The sequence below is a fragment of the Lynx canadensis genome, chromosome B4 (genome assembly GCF_007474595.2).
Source record: "Lynx canadensis isolate LIC74 chromosome B4, mLynCan4.pri.v2, whole genome shotgun sequence".
Taxonomy (NCBI): domain Eukaryota; kingdom Metazoa; phylum Chordata; class Mammalia; order Carnivora; family Felidae; genus Lynx; species Lynx canadensis.
This window is the reverse complement of record NC_044309.1, coordinates 61,814,768-61,838,694: the sequence shown is the minus strand read 5'-3', so window position 1 is coordinate 61,838,694 and position 23,927 is coordinate 61,814,768. Positions and strand designations below refer to the sequence as shown.

The window sequence follows — 23,927 nt, the reverse complement described above, 5'->3', positions numbered from 1 at the left end:
ACTGTGACAAAGTTTGAGTATTGGTTTAGTTCCTGAATCTCATATTTCTTAGAGAAGGTGTAATCATTCTGTATGATGATTTCTTTTTACTCTTAAATTTATAGCCTGTGATATTGATCATCCTGATCACAAATAATATTATTTCATTTTCATTTAATTTTTCTCTTATGTGTGTATGGCATACTTCCATATAAAATTATATTAGGTTTTAAGAACAAATTAATTGCATTTGCCATTATTTTATGAGGATGTAGAAACTTTGGTTAGGAGTTTGTGTTTTTATTTCACTTTTTTTTCTCTTTTTTAGGTTACAACAGGTGATATTTAGAAATGCTATAATCATGAAAATGATCATTTAAATTTAAAACTATACAGAGGTTTGACATTTGCTTAGGAAGATGTCATTGTCTGTTTGAACTTGGATGGCATGCCTTCCCTCATTCTTACTTCCATCTTTCTCTGTCCCCTACAGTGCCAGAAACAGCTGACAAAAGTATGTTTTTATTGGACTAGTTCTTTTAATCTTTCTTCTCTTACTGGCCTTAGTCCTGTGGTCAGATGTGAAGAACCATGGAACGAATATATGTGTGTGTGTGTGAATATATGTGTGTGTGTGTGTATGTGTATATATACACATATATACATGTATATATATATATGTAATTGTTTTTCTACTTCGTAGATGTATGAGTTTTTATAAATGTGTAGACTTCAAAAAACTGCTGTGGTACTTTTGACATTTAGATCATTACCTAAAAATTGATTTTTAGAAATTCTTTTCCCCATCTACAAAGTGTTCCTTCCACAGGACGGTGACTGTGTTGAGTGTGCCATAAGTAATCCTTCCTCTCATGTTGTAACAGGGAAGATGATTCATCACAGCCTCCAGATGCTTGCAGAATTCATGGTCATCTCTATGTCAATAAAGTAGCGGGGAATTTTCACATAACTGTGGGCAAGTATGTTCTTTTAACTTACTGAAAATACTTTAGACAAGTTGGCAGCTTGGTTTAAAAGTAAATTCTTTGCTAATCAAATAACATAACTACTAAAGGACTGTTTACAATGTTGTGTATCTGCATTTTTGATATTTTGAAACTTACATTCAGGGCTTCAATCTCAGGATAGAGAAGACTACTAACTTTATTTATTTAAAAAAATTTTTAATGTTTATTTATTAAAAAAATTTTTAACATTCATTTTTGAAAGTGAGTGAGACAGAATGTGAACAGGGGAGGGTCAGAGAGAGAGGGAGACACAGAATCTGAAGCAGGTTCTAGTCTCTGAGCTGTCAGCACAGAGCCTGATGAGGGGCTTGAACTCACAGACTGTGAGATCATGACCTGAGCTGAAGTTGGACCAAGCTTTACCGACTGAGCCACCCAGGCACCCCAGTGTTTATTCAATTTATTTTTTTTAATTTTATTTTTTAAACTTTTTAATGTTTATTTTGAGAGAGAGAGAGAGCGTGCGTGAGTGGGGGAGGGGCAGAGAGAGAGGGAGACACAGAATCCAAAGCAGGCTCCAGGCTCCGAGCTATCAGCACAGAGCCCAACGTGGGGCTCAAACCCACAAACAGCAAGATGATGACCTGAGCTCAAGTTGGACACTCAACAGATTGAGCCACCCAGATGCCCCTATTTATTTTTTTAATGTTTATTTTTGAGAGAGAGTGTGAGTGCGTGTGTGTGTGCACGTGCACATGAGCAGCGAAGGGGCAGAGAGAGAGGGAGACAGAGGATCTGAAGTGGGCTCTGTGCTGACAGCAGAGAGCCTGATGTGGGGCTCGAATCCACAAACTGTGAGATCATTACCTGAGCCAAAGTCGGACGCTCAACCAACTGAGTCACCCAGGTGCCCCAAGAAGACTACTAACTTTAAAAACTACTTCAAAACAAAAGTAAAACAGTCATGTTATAGTTTATAAATTAAATGAGCTGTAAGTGGATATGGATGAAAACCTTCTACTTGCCAAGTATTAGTAGCCAGGAAGCTCTTACATAGACGTTTTGTTAATTTGTTCATGTTGGATGGCATTAGGTTTTTGTTTTGTTTTTCCTTCTGATGATCATCATCAAAATGTAATCCCTGATGAATTTGAGACAAGTATTTTTATGTAGTTAGAAATTAGTAGTGCCTAAGATAAAGTATGTAGAAGTTAAGGAAAATATCAGACCACCTGTCTTCATGAACAGCACCAGTATAGATACTCTCATATGATATAAACACTTGGTAAAGTTCTGAATAAATAGATTCTCTGGCTCTCTCCCTGCCTCCCTCCCTCCCTCCCTCTCATTCTCCTTCCTTCCATCTAGAGTTGTAGAGCTGAACAGTTCTTCATTATAAAAGACATTTTTTGAGTACTTGCTGTGTGCATAGTACCATGCTAGGTACTAAGGATAAAAACCATAAAAAAGAAAGAGAGAAAGTGTTTTTGCCTTTATGGTGCTGACATTCTGTGAGAGAATCCAAACTTTGAACAGTGAATTACACTAATAAATACTTAATTATAGTTGTATTGAAGCTGTAGAAGTATGGCCGATAAGAAACTATACATAACAGGGTACTTGACTTACCCTGCACATCAGCAGAGGCTTTATTGAGGAAAACCTTTGAACACTAGTGAATGATTAGGAATTTTATATATAAAGGAGAAAGGGCATCCAGACTGAGGGAAAGGCCATAAAGCAGGATAAAACGTTGCTAGAGATTTTTTTTGTTATATGTAGAGAAAAATAGAATAAGTCTTTTATGCAGTATTATTTCAGTGTTTACAATGATGAGATCAGACATTTGTCTTTCTTGTCCCATTCTTCTTGACATTTATGTTTTGTTGTTTTCTTACTGTTGCCAGGATTGATTCTGTAGCTGGGAACCTTAGAATTTCTTAGTATAGTGCAGACAATAGATAATAGCTGGCTCAAAGAAATTGAGGTTTTATTGCTCACATGGATACAAACAATATCCTACTCCCAAACTAACTGAAAGAGAAAGAGGGTAACTTTGACTAATATTTTATGAGCCTCTATATCATGGCCTTGTTTCCAAATTTCACTTCTCTCTCCATGTGATAATTCATGCCATGAATAAGGGAGGCCAGATGGGAAAGTATTTGGTTTGTATCTTACCCTTATCTCCGGGATATCTTATGAAATCCACTCCTAATATTTGGTATTAGGTTTACCAAGTTCAATATTGATCTTTTTGAAGATCTCATTTTATCTTCTCAGATAGAATATCATCATTCTCAACTGTAATATAAAGGAGAAATAAAAAGAACATGATTTGTAACACGATAATATGTATTTCGATATGCAAATGTTTGAGCCTGAATACATTATAGATAAGGTAATGGAGTAGGCAGAGGCTTACCACTTACATGTAGAATCATCAGGTATATATCAGTTGCGTATGCAGAATGAAACATGTATTGGCTGTTCAAATATCACGAATGCTATTTCTTTTTTTTTTTAATTTTTTTTTTCAACGTTTTTATTTATTTTTGGGACAGAGAGAGACAGAGCATGAACGGGGGTGGGGCAGAGAGAGAGGGAGACACAGAATCGGAAACAGGCTCCAGGCTCCGAGCCATCAGCCCAGAGCCTGACGCGGGGCTCGAACTCACGGACCGTGAGATCGTGACCGGGCTGAAGTCGGACGCTTAACCGACTGCGCCACCCAGGCGCCCCTCACGAATGCTATTTCTGTTGATTCTGAAATAGGGAACAACTCTGTAATACTGCAAATAAAACAAAGTAAAATATTTTCTCCATTTCCTAGGAAATTTAGTATGTATTGAAACTACAACAAAGTACTTTGTGTAGCTAAATGGATTTAAGTTCTAGACTCAGATCATTATTCATAGGTTTTTCACCTTTATGAATGCTGCTTAGAGTGTTTGGAAGTCATGCAAGATGTGGGACAGTATTTTTCTGTGTGACACTGTCCCTGCATTGCAGGATGCCTTGCTTCCCTAGCTGCTGTCCAATAAATGCCAGTCGTGACTCCTCCCTGACAACTGTGGCAGCCAAAAATGCCTCCTCCCAGCCTTCCAGTTTTCAAAACAATCTTTCCTTCACTGAAAATCACATGGAACAATATATTGTAACACATGAAAAATATATGAAATTCAGATTTGACTGTCCAAAAACAAAGTTTTACTAGAACACAGTCATGCTTCCCTGTTTACATATGGCTACTTTCACACTACGAGGACTGAGTAATTGTGGCAAGGGCTGTACATGACTCATCACTTTGTGCTGCTACTTGGTGTGCACTACAAATTATAACAAGTTATGACACTTATAGCTTGACAGCATTATAGATGCCCTGTGTATTGCTGTCCTCCAGCATTTTATTTATTTATTGTGTTACTCTGTCAGAAAAGAAAAACAAATACGGGTTTCAGATATACTTTTAAGGCACAGTGGAGTGTGGATTATTTTATCAAATTTGACCTCAGAATAGGATGTTTATTATGCAATGACACTATAGCTGTGCTATGAGGATACAGGACACTTCAATAATAGCAGACTAAGCACGCATAACAACATCACTAACTCTTGGGAAAAATAAAAATTTAAAAGGGAATATCTAAACACAAGTAGAATTTCTTCGTAAGAATAGAAAATGAAACTGAGGACTGCCACCACATTAAGTTTAAACGTGACTAATTGGTTAGCTAATGCTAAGGAAGGAAAGCCACTTACTGGCAGGCTGATGGAATTGTGTGTGTGTGCACCAATCAAAGAAAGGCATCTGGGGAAAATAGACTGACTTTGGATGGTTAGCCTTTTGGTGGGAAAAGTGCTTAAGCAACTGAGGACCTTGAGAGCAGTAGCCAATAGTCAGTTAAAAAGCAAGGCAGGTGATACTGAGTGGGTTTCCTTGGCTCTTGAGTGAACAGGAGTTACTAATACTGTTTGTTGATTTTTTTTTGAGGAGTCGATGTGAGTTTGAAACGATTGAAGTATTACTTGTCTGTGAATAGCCTGCATGGAACAACTATAGATAAAAAGATTTTTAAAGAAATTGAGAGAACATCAGTGTGTTGCTGGTAGTAAATATGTATGAAGCAGAAAAAGGCTTACGTATATAAATTTTCAAAGCCTGTGAAAATGTAAGGTGTTTAAAGCCTGTGGTTCTATCTACTGTATCAGCAGCAGTACTTCACAGAAAATATTTGAATTGAGCATGTATTAATTGAAGTGATAGTGTTGATGGTGAACTTCATTTGCTCTCATGGACTTAAATATCGTCATTTTCATGAACTTGTCAGAAGGAAAAGCTAAATGGTACAACTTGCCCTGCTACATAACAGCTTGACAGCTTAGTGGTAAAGATTTTGTGTGTGTATGATTTTGGAGCTCAGGGCCAAGATTGAAATTTTTCTGAATAAGGACACTTGCCACCCATTATTATTGAGCACTGAATAGCTTTGGAAGTTAAGTTTTGTGCAGACTGGATAATGTTTCTCAATGAGGTTAGCCTAAAATTTTAAGCAAAAGCAGTGTTTATATATGAAACTCATATTGTGGTAAAGTTATTTCAGCGATAAGTAACGTCAAATGATTTTAAGTGGTTTTCCTTGCTTCCTGTGCTTTGACAGCCTGCACTGTCAAAAGTTAAAACAAGAAACGAGATCTCCATTCTTATACTTGTATATATTTTGCAACCTCAAACTATAGTTCCTGAAGTGTTTCAGACCTTGATGCAGGTGCAAAGGAAATTTACATGTTTCAAAATCCATTTAACTGTGTACTTAAGGAAATTCCATCTTAAAATGCAAGTGATCAATCTGTGTTATGCAATGACATGCCGGAAGGAAATACCGAGAGAAGAATGTAAGAGAGTTCTATCCAAGCAATGAATATACTCAATTAAAAGATATGCTCATAGATTAATATTTTCAAAGATAAAACATATAACATTTCATTATAGATCATCATAACATAAATTTTTGTGATCAATTTTGAAAATAGGGAACCCTAACTCTCAACCCTAGTTAAGGAAAAGTTATCTCCCAGCAAAAATACCTGAACTACAAAAAAAAGTACTCAGTTATTACTATTACATTTTAAATGTCAGGGTACCTGGGTGGCTCAGTCAGGTAAGCGTCCAATTCTTGATTTCGGCTCAGGTCATGATCCCAGGGTTGTGGGATCAAGTGGTATGTCCGGCTTCATGCAGGGTGTGGAGTCTACTTAGATTCTCTCTCTCTCCCCCTCTCTCTCCCCCTCCCTCTCCCCCTCCCTCTCCCCCATCCCTCTCCCCCATCCCTCTCCCCCATCCCTCTCCCCCATCCCTCTCCCCCATCCCTCTCCTCCATCCCTCTCCCCCATCCCTCCCCATTCACACACCCTCGCTTATTCTCTCTCAAAAACAAATCATTAAGAAAAGGTCGCAAAAAATTTTCTTTCCTCTTGTGTAACTAGTACATATATTTTCAGTGTTGCATCTTGGCCCACAAAGCCTAAAATACTTACTGTCTGGCACTTCACAGAAACTGTGCCAGCCCCCAGTTTTTTGCATGGCTGAGATGAGTAGACTTAGCTATTTAAATCATAGGACAAACATGTTTTCCTTATATATTAATAAAATTATATAACTGAGGAAAGATCCCCTTTCTGATTTTAATTAGTTGTATATTTAAATATTACGACTTTAATCTTTTTTTCTTCCTTTCAGGGCAATTCCACATCCCCGAGGTCATGCACACTTGGCAGCACTTGTCAACCATGACTGTGAGCAGTTTCCTAAATTTTTTCCGTGAAGATGTCATTGAAAAGTGTTGTGTGTGGGTTTTTTTCTTGTGTTTTGTTCTGAGTGCAGATGCAAGGAGTGTTTTAAAAGTGGGCTTTTGTCGAAACAGATGTCCAAAGGAGAAAATAAATGATAAATTTATTGACTCTAATTCATTTTCTCATGTCTTTAAATTACCTGTGTTTCTACTTATTTATAGCTCAGAAGTTGCTGGGATTAGGGAGTAGAGCCTTAGTGCGCGTTCTATCACTTGGTACACATTTCTGCTAATTTTTAGGGTTAATGAAGGGAATGTGTTTGAAGTTTATTTCAATATATAAACGTACATCTGGACACGTGTATACATATAAAGTATTCAAGTTTTGTGTAATAATTGTCATAAAACTTAGTTTTTAAAGTCTGTTTTAGAGAACAAAACCAAGTAATAAATTCCATAAAAAGTCAGTTTGTCACATTTAGCAATGGTGTGCATTAAAAATATATCTGATTGGTTTCAGTATGTGGCTACATGGACATCATTCCATTTGTTCTAACAATACAGTCCTATCACTATACAAAGATTTGGACCAGGAAAGACTCATTATTATTATCTTTGGTTATGAAGATTAGATGTAATATTTCATAGATGTAATTATGAAATTTAAGATACAGCATTTTATCAGAATGTACTTACCATTATACATTTAATTCCACATATTTATTTGTATTCTCTCAAAATAATGTGATTTTAAATACTATATTATTATACCTGCAGATTGAGATAATTTTATTTGAGGTTGGATAGGAATGTGAACCAATCTGTAATATGTGGTTTTGAATAATTTAATTTCTGTACTTAATTTTGTTTTATTCCTCTTAGCTTACAACTTTTCTCACAGAATAGATCATTTGTCTTTTGGAGAGCTTGTTCCAGGAATTATTAATCCTTTGGATGGAACTGAAAAAATTGCTGTAGACCGTAAGTATTTAATAATTACTATTGGAGTTTGCATGTAGGAATTGTTTTTATAACTTTAATATTAACCCATTTTTAATAATTCTCTTTAACCCCTTTGTAATAAACAGATAAATCTTTAAGTGGATTAAGTGATTGATAATTTTCTGTGGTAAGGTGTGTAAGAGAGAATTTGTCCGTTAAAAAATGAACCATAAGAACAAAATAAGAAATTAGAGTAACAAGTAAGTAGGAAAAAGAGTTGGATTTAAAAGCTCTGTGAGGGGCGCCTGGGTGGCGCAGTCGGTTAAGCGTCCGACTTCAGCCAGGTCATGATCTCGCGGTCCGGGAGTTCGAGCCCCGCGTCAGGCTCTGGGCTGATGGCTCAGAGCCTGGAGCCTGCTTCCGATTCTGTGTCTCCCTCTGTCTCTGCCCCTCCCCCGCTCATGCTCTGTCTCTCTCTGTCCCAAAAATAAATAAACGTTGGAAAAAAAAAAATTAAAAAAAAAATAAATAAATAAAAAAATAAAAGCTCTGTGAATATATGGAAGGTTAATGTGCTAATAGGGCATAACTCCTAATAGGGCACTAAAGAAAGAATAAGAACCAATGAAAGTTTCAACATTATAAGAAATGTTTTCTTAGTATAGGTTCAGAGTTCTAAAATGCATATTTACCATTATAGAAACCTCCTTGGGGAATTTTACAAACATCAGAAACGTAGAGTTATTCTAGAATAGTTTGGTTATTAACACAGTCAGAAGTAGTACATTATAGCATAGATCCCTTTTATTACTGTTTTAACCTTCTGTTCCACTTAAAATTTCATTTTATCCAAATATGGATGGATTATTTTTTTTCTTTTTTTTGGATGGATTATTTTCTTAATTAAAAAAAAATTTTTTTTTTCAACGTTTATTTATTTTTGGGACAGAGAGAGACAGAGCATGAACGGGGGAGGGGCAGAGAGAGAGGGAGACACAGAATCGGAAACAGGCTCCAGGCTCTGAGCCATCAGCCCAGAGCCTGACGCGGGGCTTGAACTCCCGGACCGCGAGATCATGACCTGGCTGAAGTCGGACGCTTAACTGACTGTGCCACCCAGGCGCCCCTATTTTCTTAATTTTATAACAAGTAATCAATCTTGTGTTTCTTGAAGGTTTTTGGTTGCCTTTCCTCTACTGAAATAGTCCTACCATATGACATGCCCCACCTATAGGACCTTTTAAGGACATGTAAAGCTTCTTGTGCTACTAGGAATTCTAGCCTTTGCAAAACTCTAATTAAGGATTTCATTTTTTATTAATTCAAATAGATTTATTAATATCATTTTCAGTATTTTACTCTTGTAGCATAGTGTTGTAATCAGATGCATCAAAGATGGTTTACTTAGAATCCTGGCTTACATTCCTGAGTATTTTATGTTTGTATGGAAATGCTTCACTTAAGGAAACTTGAGTGTACTAAATTTGGAAATGTGTGAGTAGAAACATTCTGAGAATTAAAAGCTTTATTCAATATATAATCTCATCTTTATGTGTATGTTCATTGTATACAGAAATACACTATATGTTACTTATGAGATGATCATTTGAAAACATGTTGGTTAATAGTTGGTTTCAGGATGCTAAAATGAATTTGAATTTTTGTACAGAATCAGTTCTAAACAGATTAATTTTCAAAGGCTGTTTTTGAGTTTATTCCTAAATTCACAAAGACGAAGAGACTTTTAGAATTATGTTTTAAAATGCCACCAGATGAGTGTCAGTAGGTTACTCAAAGCTTTAAAGCAGGTGTGCACTTCTCCTTATTAATATGTGTTCTATTGGGCTTTGTTTCCCAAAAAGAAAAAAGAAAATTAGCATTACAAATGTGTTGTGTCAGGTAACCATTCCCTGGATGTTTCCCAGAAGTTGTGAGGGGATCACTTAGTACTTACATCTTGAATGCTGTACCAATTTGGACAGACCCATAACCTTTGGAACAATTTGTGACCTGCAACCAAATGTCATTCGACAGTATCTGCCTCTCCACCCCACCCTCACCCCCAAACCTAGCCATTAAATTATCTAACCAATTTATAGCCTTTTCTTGAATTAACAGTGGCAACTACATCTTCAGTAGTTCTCTGGCCACAGCTTCAATGCTTTCTATTTTTTCCTGTCATATTTCTTTGACCCTTTTGGTTATTATTCATTGTGCTTCACTCCTCACAGGTGATACAGTTCCCTTTGTCCTCCATTTTTTTTCCCAAAGTAATTATCCTACCTGCGTGTGTAGCACCTATAGGTTATTGCTTCACTGCTCTCAATTTCACCTTTTTTTCATTAATATGTAGTACTTAAATACCTTTTTCTCTTAGCACTTTGAGCTCACTACCTCTGTTTACAGCACAATAGAGTTTATTTGTAAAAACCTCAAAACTAAGTACAGGTGAAGCAATTCATCTTACATCAAAGGACAAAACTGAAGACCACCCACAATTAATAAGCCATGTATTGGTGGTGGACAGAGTTGACACTCTTCTTCCCTAATCTTATCTGTGATAATAGACTAAAGTCTATTGTGTTGGGGTTAATAATAGAGGAACTAGTCTAACACTGTTCATGTTTTTGAGAGTTATAGTCATACAGGTGGTAGGTAAGTAAGTGAAGTTGAAACAGGTTTTATTTTATTTTGTCAGAAACTTGTTTAATATTCGTGTTTGAAGACACTCTTACTCTTAACCTCTCTCTCCTATCTACAGTTTACCCTTCCCTCCCCTATTCTGAATTACACTGAGATAAGAGACAGAGAAATTGGATTGATGGAAATAAAAATTCATTAATGTTGAGCAAAAGAAGATAGACACACAGACGTGCATATTGTGTACTCGCATTTATATGAAATTCTAGAATAGGCAAAACTAATCTGTGATGACAGAAGGTAGATTAGTGGTTGGCCTAGGGTCAGAGGTACAGGGTATTGACTGCAAAGGGGTATGGAGGAACTTTTTGAGGTGGTAAAAATATTTTCTATTTTGACTGTGGTGGGCAGAGACATTTGTCAAAATTTATCAGACCATATATTTAAAATTGGTGTATTTTATTGCTGTACAGTTTCTATAGACAGTTATTATTGTGTAATGTGAAGTACATCTATTTTCATGTCAGATGTAATGAGGCCCTATTACTTATCTAATTGAAACTCTAGATAGATACTTCTAATTCTAAATGTTCTATAAGATCTAGAAAATTAACCTGTTTTGTATTCTGTGAACTGTTACCTGTTTAAGGTTAATTAATAATTGATAATCTGGTATTGATGATTTGTATTAAACTTAGAAATGCCTAAAGGCTATATAAATATGATCCTTTTGATTATGCAATAACCTTAGACCACCATGGAGTAGGTTCTTTAGTTATTTTCCTCCTGTATCAATTCTTTGTATATATCCAAAGGCTGGCTAAATTGGTTTATTTATATATCTTAAGATATTAGTAAAAACTGAAAATATGTCTTGTGGTGGTTATACTATTATAACTTTATTCTCACTAGTTTCTTTACTGTAAAGAAATGCTACTTTTACTTTTCATATTTGATAAAAGGATAATGTTATAAAGGATATCTAATGACTAGTTCATTTTTTTAACATTTTTGTTTTTGACAAAGAAAGAGAGACAGAGTGTGAGTGGGAAGGGCAGAGGTAGAGGGAGAGAGAGAATCTTAAGTAGGCTTCATGCCCAGCGCAGAGCCTGACTCGGGGCTTGATGTCAAGACTCTGAAATCATGACCTGAGCCCAAAATTAGTAAGAGTCAGACCCTTAACTGAGCCACCCAGGCGCCCCATTTTTTTTTTAACAACTAATAGATGTGTATACATGACTGTTTTATGCTTATTGAGAACTTGTTTACCAAGTATGAGTATATTGCTTTCGTTGATTCTTTAAAAAATTTTTTTTTGTTAAACACTATCATAAGTAGCATTAAATTTCAAGGTCAATGTGTATAATAGAAGGAGGGTGTATTTGGCAGTAGTATTGTTGTTATTGGATTGATGAAAAAAAACACATTTTGTTTTTATTCTAGACAACCAGATGTTCCAATATTTTATTACAGTTGTGCCAACAAAACTACATACATATAAAATTTCAGCAGACACCCATCAGTTTTCTGTTACAGAAAGGGTAAGTTGAATCTAACTGATAAAATGATTTTTGTTTTCAGTATTTTATAGTCCTCTACAAAAAAAAGTTACAACTTGGTGCTCTCCCCCATTTAAAATTTGTGGAAGTTTTGAAATGCATTAATATTTTATTTTAAGCTAATAACTGGATATTATTAGTATGCTGTAGAGCAAGAAAAGAAGTAGATTTTAAAAATCTGGAATGTCTTCTCTTCTATTAAAACAAAATATTAAACTATGATGGTATTAATGATTTTATTCTTAATATCTTAATTTTGTAATGTTTTCTCTTGTATTGGTATAATTAGTTCTTACCTGCCAGCAGATTCTCTGGTTTTGTGTTATTAATTTTTTAATTAATGTACTTACCCTGGAGCATGCATGGTTCTTCTGGCTCAGATAGTAGACTAAGAGGGTTTGCCTTCCTAAGTTAGTGCTTTTTATTCATCTAATTAAAAGGACGAACATTCTGCAATCTCAGGAAGAGTAGCCTTATAAAAATGTATTATGAGGAATATAGTTTTGGAATTGGACAGTTTAACAGACTTCACATGTATTCTGGGGTCATGTTTTCTAATTGTGTTTAAGAATGGTGAATATTCAGGGTGCCTGGGTGGCTCAGTCAGTTAAGCCTCTGACTCTTGATTTTGGCTCAGGTCGTAATCTCAGGGTTCAGGGGGTTGACTGCATGGAGCTCTGTACTGACAGTATGGAGCCTGCTTGGGATTCTCTCTTTCTCCCTCTCTGTTCCTCCCACCCTTGTGTTCTCTCTCTTTCTCACAAAATAAATAAACTTAAGAAAACCTTTTTTTAAAAAATGCTGAACATTGAAATATTATCCAGAATTCCAAGGCAAAGTATAAGTGCTTTTAAAAATTTACTTTCTTCCGTGTGGAGTTTCCTTTTGATAGTTTTCTAGCTTATGATGACTATGTCCTCAGTAATTATAGAGTTTCCCTTAGGAGATTAAATACTGAAGTTTTCAGGGGTGAAGTTGTCATGTTTGACTTTCAAAGGGTTCAGGGTGAAAAACTTAAGTGTGTGTGTGCGTGTGTGTACACGGAGAGAGAGAAAGTAGGTAAAAAATATATTGTGCTTTTTAGCATTTTTTTTTAAGTTTTATTTATTTTGAGAGAGTGTGCACATGTGCGAATACACACATGCTAGTGAGGGAGGAGCTGAGAAAGAGGGAGAGAGAGTCCAGAGCTGGCTCTGCGCTGACAGCCGACACGGACTCAGTCCCACGAACTGTGAGGTCATGACCTGAGCCGAAACCAAGAGTTGGACGCTTAACTGACTGAGCCACCAGGCACCCCATCAGCAATTTTAGGGGTTGAATGATAACATTTTTCACTAAAATTGGCAACACCTGAACATTAGGAGGTCTGGATAGTGTCAAGGCTTTGGGGAAAAGAGGCATATATACATTGCTATGGGAATGCAAAACACCATAGTCTCTATGGAAGAGAGTTTGGCAATATCTGCAAAATGATATGTCCATTTATCTTTTGATCCAGCAATTTCACTTCTAGAAATTGAATCCAAGGTTATAGTGAAAAAAATACAAAAATGATGTGTATGAGGCTATTCATTGTATTGTTATTTGTAATAGTAGAAGATTATAAACAACTCACATGGTACATCCTCACAATGGAGAAACATGGAACTTCAAAAAAAAACAGAGAAAAAGATAACCATATATTGATACGAAATTAACTCCAGGATAAATTAAAAAAAATTTTTTTTTTAACATTTCTTTATTATTGACAGACAGAGAGAGACAGAGTGTGAGCAGGGGAGGGGCAGAGAGAGAAGGAGACACAGGATCTGAAGCAGGCTCCAGGCTCTGAGCTGTTAGCACAGAGCCCAGCGCGGGGCTCGAACTCACAAACCGTGATATCATGACCTGAGCCAAAGTCAGGTGCCCAACTGACTAAGCCACCCAGGTGCCCCTCCAGGATAAATTTTAAACAGCCAAATTAAATAAAAAAATATATATAATCTCAGAGCATTTGACCTCTTTGTAGTGTGTTTGTGCTGATACGGTGACTAAAATAGTTGTGTTTCACTTAAAAAATAAGTGTGGAGTAACTAGAGTTAGTTAAATGGGGGATGAGGGGGACAGAGAGGAAGAGGGCCGAGCTTCATTAGTCCTGAAACCCAAAGTGAATCATTATTAGTGTTTTGTTACATGAACCCCCCCGGTCCTTCAAACAGCTTCTGCCCATACAGGTGATGACAATATAATTATGGTATGATATTGAACATACCAGAAATTTAAGATGAAGTCACTTTATTGGAAAGTCGATCAGTGGCTTATAAGGCTCTGTTCTAATAGGGGAAGGGGTTTTGTAATGCCTCACACGAAATTGTTTTAATTTCCCTTGTTACTTGTATTCCTAAAGCTTGCAGTTTAGTTATAGCTTAATTAAAATAGGGACTGTTATGACAAAAGTCAACAAAGCACCGTGGTAGCATAATTGTTTCAAGCTATAACAGAAATTTATTAGACAGTTTGCAAACTTGATTTTTGAAGTGTAAACAAGATGGAATGAAATACAGTATTTTCTTGGACAGTGTACACACTATGGGAGGTTTATGATTTTAGTCCCATTCCTTTCAAGAATAAAACTATCTTTAGAAACTGAACCAGTAACTCAAATATTGATATGTTTCAAATTAGTGCATGCTTTTTTCTTCTTGTATTATATCTCCTACAGTTTAAATAAACAACAGAAAGTGAAATTACTTGTTTTTAAATCTGATCATTTAAATGATAGGAAATAAATATAATTATTTTGTAAATTCTTAGCAAAGAAGTCTTACAAAAAGTATGTCAAAATATGAACTTAGTTTTTATGGATTTGATCAATGAAGAAGATGCCATATAGTTGTAAGCTCTTGAGCTCAGTAGAATCCTTATATGTAAAGTGACTTTTTGAGAAAATAGAAAAGAATGACTGTGCTCTTTTGATTCTTTCAGAAGCCAATGACACAAAGAACATAGGATAATTCAATTGTCTCTGAAGAGCTCAGTCTAGTAGGACAATTCATAAAGAGATTTGGATATCCTTGTATAGTTGGACTGTAGGGCTTCATATTGCCTGTGCAAGTAACCAGATGATGTGAATCCCATTTTTCTCCTTCTCCTATCTCTCCCCTTCCTTTTAGGAACGTGTCATTAACCATGCTGCAGGCAGCCATGGAGTCTCTGGGATATTTATGAAATATGATCTCAGTTCTCTTATGGTAACCGTCACTGAGGAGCATATGCCTTTCTGGCAGTTTTTTGTAAGACTCTGTGGTATTGTTGGAGGAATCTTTTCAACAACAGGTTAAGATTCATTCCTTTTTTGTTTAATTTCTTGAGTGTTACACTGAAATTAAGATGCTGTTACTTAGCAGGAGCAAGAAATATATATACATTCCCATGTTTTGATATTTTAAGAATTTTTTCTTTAAGATTGAATTCCAGATCTCTGAATTGGTTAAGCATTACAAAGTTCACTGCATTCAGTGATTCAAGGGAGATTACTTAGTGAGCTAGAAGGATCCTAGAATTGAATCCAGGTTCTGCCATCTGCTATCACGTGGGGATAGGCTTGTGTATAGGTCACTTACCTTTTCTAAAATTTCTCCTCTATAAAAATGGGAATAATAATGTATACTTACAAGTGTGTTGTAGGATTAGATGATAAAATGCCTAGAAATAGTAGACACTTGAATGTAAATTTTTTTTCACGTAAGGCATTTTTAACTGTACAATATGTAAAATCACATCTTATGGTACTTTGAACCGTGTAATATGTGCAACAAAAATTTTCAAATTGTTTTCCTGATTTGGGGCTTTTTTGCCCTGAGATTATGAGATGTTCTCAAAGATAACTTTTAGAATCATAATCATTAAAATCTGAGAGTTAAGCACAATAGATCAAGAAAGGAAACTATTCCTTCTTTATCCCCCAAACCCCCATTCAGTTTTACGGGGAGCTATGTAGTTTATATACTTTAAATTATTTTTTTTGAACTATGTTTTTGAAATGAATGAATAGGTTTTCTTATGAAAGACTTTGTCACTACTTCATTTGAATTTGTTTAAATTTGTGGTGCTGCCTGGTATTATTTTTCAAAATGGTATGAGTGTGAGTTGTATAAAGCGCCCTTGAAAAGACTGCATGGTGAAGGTCATGAATCATGTGGCCTTGTGATTTTGAAAGGAAATCCATTTGTTTTAAAAATTCAACCGCCTTGTTATTTTTAACCATGGAAACGAATAAAGCAAACTGCTTTGTTTCCTTACTAATCTATGCCATTATAATTGAGTTTTTTATTCTTATGTAATAATTTAGGAGATGATTAGGAAATAATTTCATTAAAGCATCATTTAATTGAAAACATAAACTTATTTTTTATTACAGGCATGTTACATGGAATTGGGAAATTTATAGTTGAAATAATTTACTGTCGTTTCCGACTTGGATCCTACAAACCTGTCAGTTCTGTAAGTGCTACAATAGAAATGGCGCTGACCTCTAAGTCACAGCATCACTGTTAAATCTGAACAATAGTTTTTGATGCTCCGAAAGAGATTGCCCAAAATAAAGCATTGTGATTAGAGGGAATAGTGTAAGGAATAAAACTAATGCTTTGGTCTTTTTTCTCCTTAGGTACCCTTTGAGGATGGCCACACAGACAACCACTTACCTCTTTTAGAAAATAATACACATTAGCACCTCCTGAGTGAAGGAGAAAAACTTTTTGCTTGAGACATAAAACCTTTTTTAATAATAAAATATTGTGCAATATATTCAAAGAAAAGAAAATACGAATGAGAAGTGGGAACCACACCTAGGGGGAAAAAAAAGAAAGAAAAACCCAAACTGAAATCCTATATATGTTGTGTCTGTTACAAATGTCCTAGAAGAAATTATGCAGCTAATCAGTGAATAAGCCCAACCGGAATATTGCTTGGAAGATGACCCCTTCTGATATTTTCATAGCAAATGGGCAGTATCGAAATCAGACCTTGCTTCTTGGTTGCAAAGAGCCTGAAGGAAAGAAGTCAAACCACATCTAAAGAAAAAGGCATTGATAAGTGCAAATGTTTGCGTCCTTTTGTTTTTAAAAGATATGTCAGAATAAAATATGTAAAACATATGGAAAACTAGTCTAGACTTTAAAAAGTTGTGATCAGGTCACACTGTTAATAAAGGAAAACAGGGATGGGTCCCTATGTTATAGCCATATCCATGTTAAGCCATAATGACAAGACCATTTATCCAATAATTTGGTCTGAGGAAGGTAACTGCTTTTCTTTAAACTCTGGCTGTTGGCTTTTTCTAACAGTTCAAGGCAGGGTCATGGAAGATTGAGGTGAGCAGGTACCTAGGTGCTATAATATGTAACAGAGGTATCATTCACAAATTGTAGAGTGGGCACTTATACAGGGAGAAGAAAGCACATTTTTTTTTAAAAAAGATGCTACATTTTCTAATCTGATCCTTCTATACACTTTGGAAGCGGGAGGTGAGTAATAACAAGGCCCACTACTGATGATGAAAATTATCAGCCAGTAAAGTATTAAAAGGAAAAGTAGAATATTTTATACATGTTTGGGTGAGGGACAACAGGGTAACTTAAAGTAGAAACATGAGGCAAATATTTAAGACAAGATAATGTCAGATCTGTAAGATTATCATTAGACAATGTCCATTAAGCTGTAAAACTGGATTATGAGTGTTTGCATTCAGAGTGTCCTGAATGGGATTGATTTTGTTATTTTGTTTTGTGTTGTTCTAGCTTTCTCAGTATTTAAGGATTGGTTTTAAATTTCCAGACTATAAAAGATAAAAATAATGAGAGGGAGATACACTCAGGTGCCATTAAAAACTATATTTGGAATAGGTGTGCCAACATCATTTTCCTTTTGTAATACTTAATGATAGAAGAATCAACTAGCAGTCCCCATGGTTTAAAGCATTTAGAGAAATGGGAAAATAAAATTCCAGGTAAGTAACAAGGGCGAGTCTAAAGGACTAGATTTAAAATGGTGGTTTTTAGAAAACGGTATGTCACAAATTATAGTTTCACAAATGGATTTTTTTTTAAAGGTAAAAAAATGTTTTCTTGAAAATAGTTGTGACATAATGGAGAGGAGAAATACTGATAAAACTGCTTTGAAGTAGAGCTTATGTTGAATGGTATTCTGTGGAGAATAACAGAAGCATTATTACTTAAAATATACAGTTGGTCATTAAGAGCCATTAAGTTAACTGATTAACATAGGTGACATTTTATTCCAGAAAATTCCAAATAATGAATGAGACTTCTCTGTTATTGATTTCTTTTTTCAGATACTAATTCTAGAAAGTTAAGAGTAGAAACTAACAGAACATTTCTCAAACGGAATTTTACTTAGAATTTTAGCTATTTGAGACTGAATTTTGGTTCTGTGAATCTGCTTTCCAGAAAGTTCATTCAAGTTTCAGAGTTGTTTTTTTTTTTTTTTTAAGGTAAAATAATTGATATAAAACTTTTCTTTCAGCTAGGATTTTAACAGTTAAGTGTCTTTAAAAAGGATTTTAAAATTATTTTGGTACTTACATATGATTTTTAATTGTTCCCATGTTTTCTAAATACCATATTAAAATTTTAATGTAATTAATCTGTCCCATTAAAGCTGACTTATAAAAGGAATTTCTTTAAAGCAAAATTCTGCTTTGCCATTGATTTACACTTTACTAGTTAAGAAAGGTTTCTACATGAGACTCCTCAAATAGTTATATTCAGATTTTTGGCAGTCAAAGTAGTAAGATTCTGACGAGCCTCTTGGATGAGGAATGATGAAGTCTACCTTCACATTAGGATTTGCTAGGGGTTTCTGACCTCACCACATGTCTCTTTTCCATTGCAGAGAACACTGTACTGACCTACTTATTCTGGAGCTTTGGCTTGTGCCTGGGGAGGGCGTCTCCAATAGGGTACCCAACTTTATTAATCAGCTCTCCTTTTTCATTTTATTAAGGTATTCATAATATTTGTATATATTCCAGGCTAAATATTTTAAACATTGAGACTTCAATTTATACGAAATAGGTTTTTTAAAAACTGTGTTTTGTATACATTGACCTGTAAAAAGAAACATCTAGGTGAATAATTCTCTGCTGCAGTATTTATACAGTACAGACTACCTCTTGGGAAAAGTTTAACTCAATCTTAGAATTACAAAATTACTTCTGATTCTCAATTTAGATGATTAACATCACATTTCTCTCACATTTTATGAAAGTACTGAATTTTCACAGTAAATTTACTAATGCAAGCAAAGTTTGCAATCTTTAATATAAACTGGACTGGAATTCTTAAAGGAATGACTAAGATCTAACTTTTTAATGGTAGAAGTAGGGCTGTATTATGCATCCTGTCTTTTTATGTCCTGGGTTAGTAATTTGAGTACCAGAAAGTAAATTTGTATGCAACCTGTTTCAAAATTTAGAACTTTGAATCTTGAACTTGAGTTCAAGATGCGTATTTTTGATTGTTTAATAAAAATTAAGGCTGAGCCGGAGGACCTTTAAACTTTCATCATGCCCTTTAGTCTGGTACTTAAGTCCCTCCCCTTGTGCTTGGAGCTCCATTGCAAACCTGCAAGACAAAGTAGATAGCACTATCCAAATTAGATCACCATTTGTTCACTACCTTATGGTATGATGCCAGGATTAATATCCAAGTATTTCCTTATTGTTGTCCCCCCCTCCCCTTTTGAAATAATTTTTTAGTGATGAAATCACCTTGCATTATCTTAAGTTTAGGAAACTGCCTTAGATTTTTTGGTTTTCTTGTGGGTTTTTTTTGGTGTTGTTTTAAGAGAAAAAACACACACGACTCATTTAGTGTATCAATCCTGAATGTGCGGACTCTAAAATGACAAACATAAAACAATTTCTTTGTCCTTTTACAATCATGTATCCCCAAATAAGCCTCCCTTTTCATATTTAAGCTCCTTTTTCCTCATAGGAAGACTGTGGCAATCCTAGATATCAGTCTGTTACATTTGATTTTGCTCCAGATGGAGCTAAATTACTGTATAAGATTGAATTTCTTTTGTATTTTCATATTAAAAAGTGAATGAGTGATGCAAATTGAGCAGTTGACTCAAGTCTATAAAATTGTCAACAAAGTTGACAATAATCGGTGAGATATTTAAATAGTTTTGTCTTAGCAACTCCAAATTGTATTGGATGTTTATCAGAAGGAAATAGATGAACAACTCTTCCAAATATCATAACTCATTTATGCGATTTTGTGTAATAATTTTAAGGTAAAACTGAGTAGGTGTGGGGGAAAGTATAGCTTGATGAAAGCAACGTGTACTGAAGCAGACCTTCAGTGACACTTGATGTAACTAAAAGATACTTTGTAAGTTCATTTCTGTTTTCAAGCAGTTATGCAAATCAGTTTGATGATTTCTTATACTAGACATACTAGACTTATCTTTAGTTTCTTTAGAGTAAAATTGACACAGTTGATCAGCCTCATGTTTCCCTACTTAGTCACAGTTCCAGATTAGGATCAGTAATTCAAGTAAAGTAAGGCCACACCTAAACTTTTTACTTGTGTATCAGAACTGTTTCTAGCTGTTAAAACTCAATTTCATTTAAGTGTCCTTTGCCATAACTGTATCTTCACTACTGCCTCTCAAGCCAGTTACATCGGAAAATCAGCAATTTCTAGTTTTATTTTGGGTAAATTAAAAAAATATGTTTTTACAAAGTAAGTAGTGAGCATTTTTCCTTACCTCTCTATGTGAGCATATGGGACAACCATTCCTTTTTACTACAGATAGTTGTCCATGTTTCCAGAACATAATTGTTAGATTCATACTTCTAGAAAAATAGACATGTGGGAATTTACATGTAATTTTTGTGAGCTTTGAAAATTACTGATGTTTTTGGAAACTTTAGGCTGACCTACTTTGTTACATTCATTGTGAGATAACAGAACACAATATTTGGGGATTAGTCCCTTCTCACATCCGTCTGTTTACTCTCAGATTCTAAATTTCAGCTATTTGAGTGAGATGTTGACTGGAGATGATGGTGTCGAGTTAGTGTAAAATTGTAAGAAATGTTTTTTGGAGTTGTATGTCCATCTGCCTCAGGCTTTTTCAGTATTAATTTCTTTAGGTGGGGACTGTCTTAAACTCTGAAATATTCATTACTGTATCAGGTATGTTGTGGCTACAGAATACAGGAATTACCAAAACTTCTTTTTTAATGTAGATGCCTCTCCTTTGTAGTTACTATCTGTCCCCTTCTCCCCAAAAGTAGAAGGCTCTTTCTCATTGCATTGTATGTATTAGACATTCAAATAATTGTCAGTTGGTCTTGATATAAAATAATTAGGGATTTTCTTTCATACAGATACCTATTTTGACTGCTTAGACATCATGTGATTTCTTTAATGCCACAGATAAAAGATGCTTCCAGCATGTAAATGTAACCTTATTGGTGTCAGAAAAAAGTGAAGCATTATGTATCTATGTGTTAATTTATATTCATCTGGTAATCTTCTTTGGAAGATTATATCTTTTTCTCAGGGGAGGGAGGAGATCCGTAGTAGTCAGCAGTTAAAGATATAACACTAGAAGAGGAAAACATTTTTAATTCAAACTTTCATTTAATCAAAAATCAAAATGAATACTGGATTAGTGGAATTTATGGAATTAGTGAAAACAAAAAACAAAAGTAAATTCTTAGAATAATTATGTTTTATCCAACCTCATTGAATTTATATCTTGATTTCATTTTTATTGTATCTATAGTTTGTATCTTAATCAATGTAACTCAGAAGTATCATATAGACATCTCAAACTAAAAATCACCAAGTGCTTTGTTTCAGAGCTGGGTTATATACCCTGGAAAGAAGTTCCCAGACCTTAGATGAGATTGGAAAAGACATTGCCCAGAACAGTTCCCCCCAAATGCCCTTTATGGTGTTCAGAAAAATCTCAAGTAATACCAGGCTAGAAGCTGCCTTCAAGCCCTGTGCACTTAACTACGTGAATGTGCTTTCTGAGTATTACATATCATTCCAGAGAGCATAAATATAAGTAACTGCCATTGTTACCATTTTATGCTTGTGTCATTTGCCAGTAGTTATGATTATTTTTAATTGCTTAGGCCCCAAATACTATATAATAATATTTCATGTTTTTAACATGAAATGCTGCAATCCAGCATGCACTGGTATCTCAAATAAGATGAAAGTCAGGATAACAGCTATATTATTAATATAGGAATTTGGGAACAAAAACTATTCATTGATAGTATACATAAAACATTTTTAAACAAAACAACACCTATTCTCTAAACATAAAGTCACTTAGTGAAGTCTATCATCTTCTGCTGTACATTGTACAGTTAACGTTGTCCACTTGGGATGATCAAGATACTAGTAAGTCCTGATGATCACAGAGGAGTAATTTTCCCACTATACAAAAAACTAAATCTAGCATTTACACTTGTATTTGGAATTTTGCTTTCTCATTGGCAAAGATCCAGGGACTGGTTTTTTTAGGATTCTAGCCTAGTACCTTCCTCCCATTAGTCACTGAGGCCTGAGCAAAATAAGCTTAAATATAAGGGGTTTGGTGACTTCAATAAAAGAGAAGGAAACTCTTGAGAGAAGGTCATCAGGAAAATGGGTAATTGAAAAGATTTAAAAATAATAGATTGAAATTATAAGAACTAATTTTTACTTACAAGCATAGTAAGTAGTCCTAGTGCAAATACACTTGAGCCCTCATTCTGTACATAATTACTTAAACCTCTTGTTTTATTTTTTTGTTTTTTAGATTTCAGAAGTATAGTTGAGGGAAATGCTAAATGTGAGCCCACTTTTCTAATTCTCTCAGCCTTCACTCAGGTCTCCATGGTATAACACACAAAAAAAGGCTGAGATTTCAGTGGAGGATTATTTCTTTTATGGTATATCTGAGGATGCAGAGACCATTCTTCTACTTGATCTTTTTTAATGTTAATTTTTGTGAAAGAGAGCACACGTACGCATGTGTGTGTGTGTGTGCGGAGAAGAGGCAGAGAGAGGGGAAGAGAATCTCAAGCAGGCTCCACGCTGTCAGTGCGGAGCAAAATATGGGGCTCGAGCTCACAAACCCTGACATCATGACCTGAGCCAAAATCAAGAGTCAGACACTTAACCAACTGAGCCACCCAGGTGTCCCTTAATCTTGATTTTAAACTTTTCTACTGGGTACCCTTGGAATGGTTCCAAGGTTAGAACTGCCTTTCTTTAGCATATTTCAGCTTCCGTCGTATGTTATTCCATGTTCATTTAGTCAAAATTAGTCCTCTCAAGAAAAAAAAAAAAAAACCCTAAATACCAACAGACAGACGTACTTTGGTGTTTTATGTTCAAGGGCATAGAGTGTTAGGAGGCAATCTGGAAATAAATTTTCCTAAGATATGTATGATTGTAGGCTAAGATATGACTTTCCTTTTCTCACTTAAATAAAAACAATACATAGGGAAGAAATAAGGATGAATACATGACAAGACGTTTGACAGTTAATGAGCTTGGGCATATTCTTTGTTACTTCCTAATCTTAAGAACCACAGTTTGCTGTTTTGGAGGTATCCAGGAGATTCCAGATAAAAGGAGATTGCTGAATGTTCTTAGACCTTAAGTGTGCTGGATGCCCTAAAGTAGGAGAGGAATTTATAACAGAAGCTCACAATGAAGAACCAGACATTCCGAGCCATCTGAGATCGTGCGATGAGAAGGCGCCAGGCAATGAGGAAGAGGGCAGTATTAAAGAGGTAGTGAATATTTCGGAGCCTGGGGAACAGAAATACATAACCAAAGTTAAAACAGCAAGCATCAAATACCTATCTGTGCTATCTGAAGCATAAATGTCATTTTCTGGCTCGTTAGGTGCTCCCAGGTATGTGACATGACCTTATGACATTTTGATTTTTTATCTATTTCCACAACATGCCTTCTGAATGATCGCCTTTCCATAATTATACTTTGATCATATTACCATAT

General features: G+C 35.1%; 2 protein-coding genes across 4 annotated transcripts in view; one reads left to right on the top strand and one right to left on the bottom strand.

Annotated features, from left to right (window-relative positions):
- The window catches only part of ERGIC2 (ERGIC and golgi 2), a 43,539-nt gene extending 24,966 nt beyond the window's left edge, over positions 1–18,573 (top strand). For both annotated transcript variants that reach the window (XM_030322083.2, XM_030322082.2), the window contains 7 exons: positions 864–959; positions 6,688–6,743; positions 7,622–7,720; positions 11,765–11,862; positions 15,033–15,195; positions 16,280–16,362; positions 16,529–18,573. In XM_030322083.2, coding sequence (XP_030177943.1) covers positions 864–959; positions 6,688–6,743; positions 7,622–7,720; positions 11,765–11,862; positions 15,033–15,195; positions 16,280–16,362; positions 16,529–16,591 — 658 coding nt within the window. In that variant the 3' untranslated portion in view covers positions 16,592–18,573. The remainder of the gene's footprint in view (positions 1–863; positions 960–6,687; positions 6,744–7,621; positions 7,721–11,764; positions 11,863–15,032; positions 15,196–16,279; positions 16,363–16,528) is intronic.
- A 2,931-nt stretch (positions 18,574–21,504) lies between these two features.
- FAR2 (fatty acyl-CoA reductase 2) overlaps positions 21,505–23,927 on the bottom strand; it is a 151,457-nt gene continuing 149,034 nt past the window's right edge. For both annotated transcript variants that reach the window (XM_030322080.2, XM_030322081.2), the window contains exon 12: positions 21,505–23,717. In XM_030322080.2, coding sequence (XP_030177940.1) covers positions 23,555–23,717 — 163 coding nt within the window. In that variant the 3' untranslated portion in view covers positions 21,505–23,554. The remainder of the gene's footprint in view (positions 23,718–23,927) is intronic.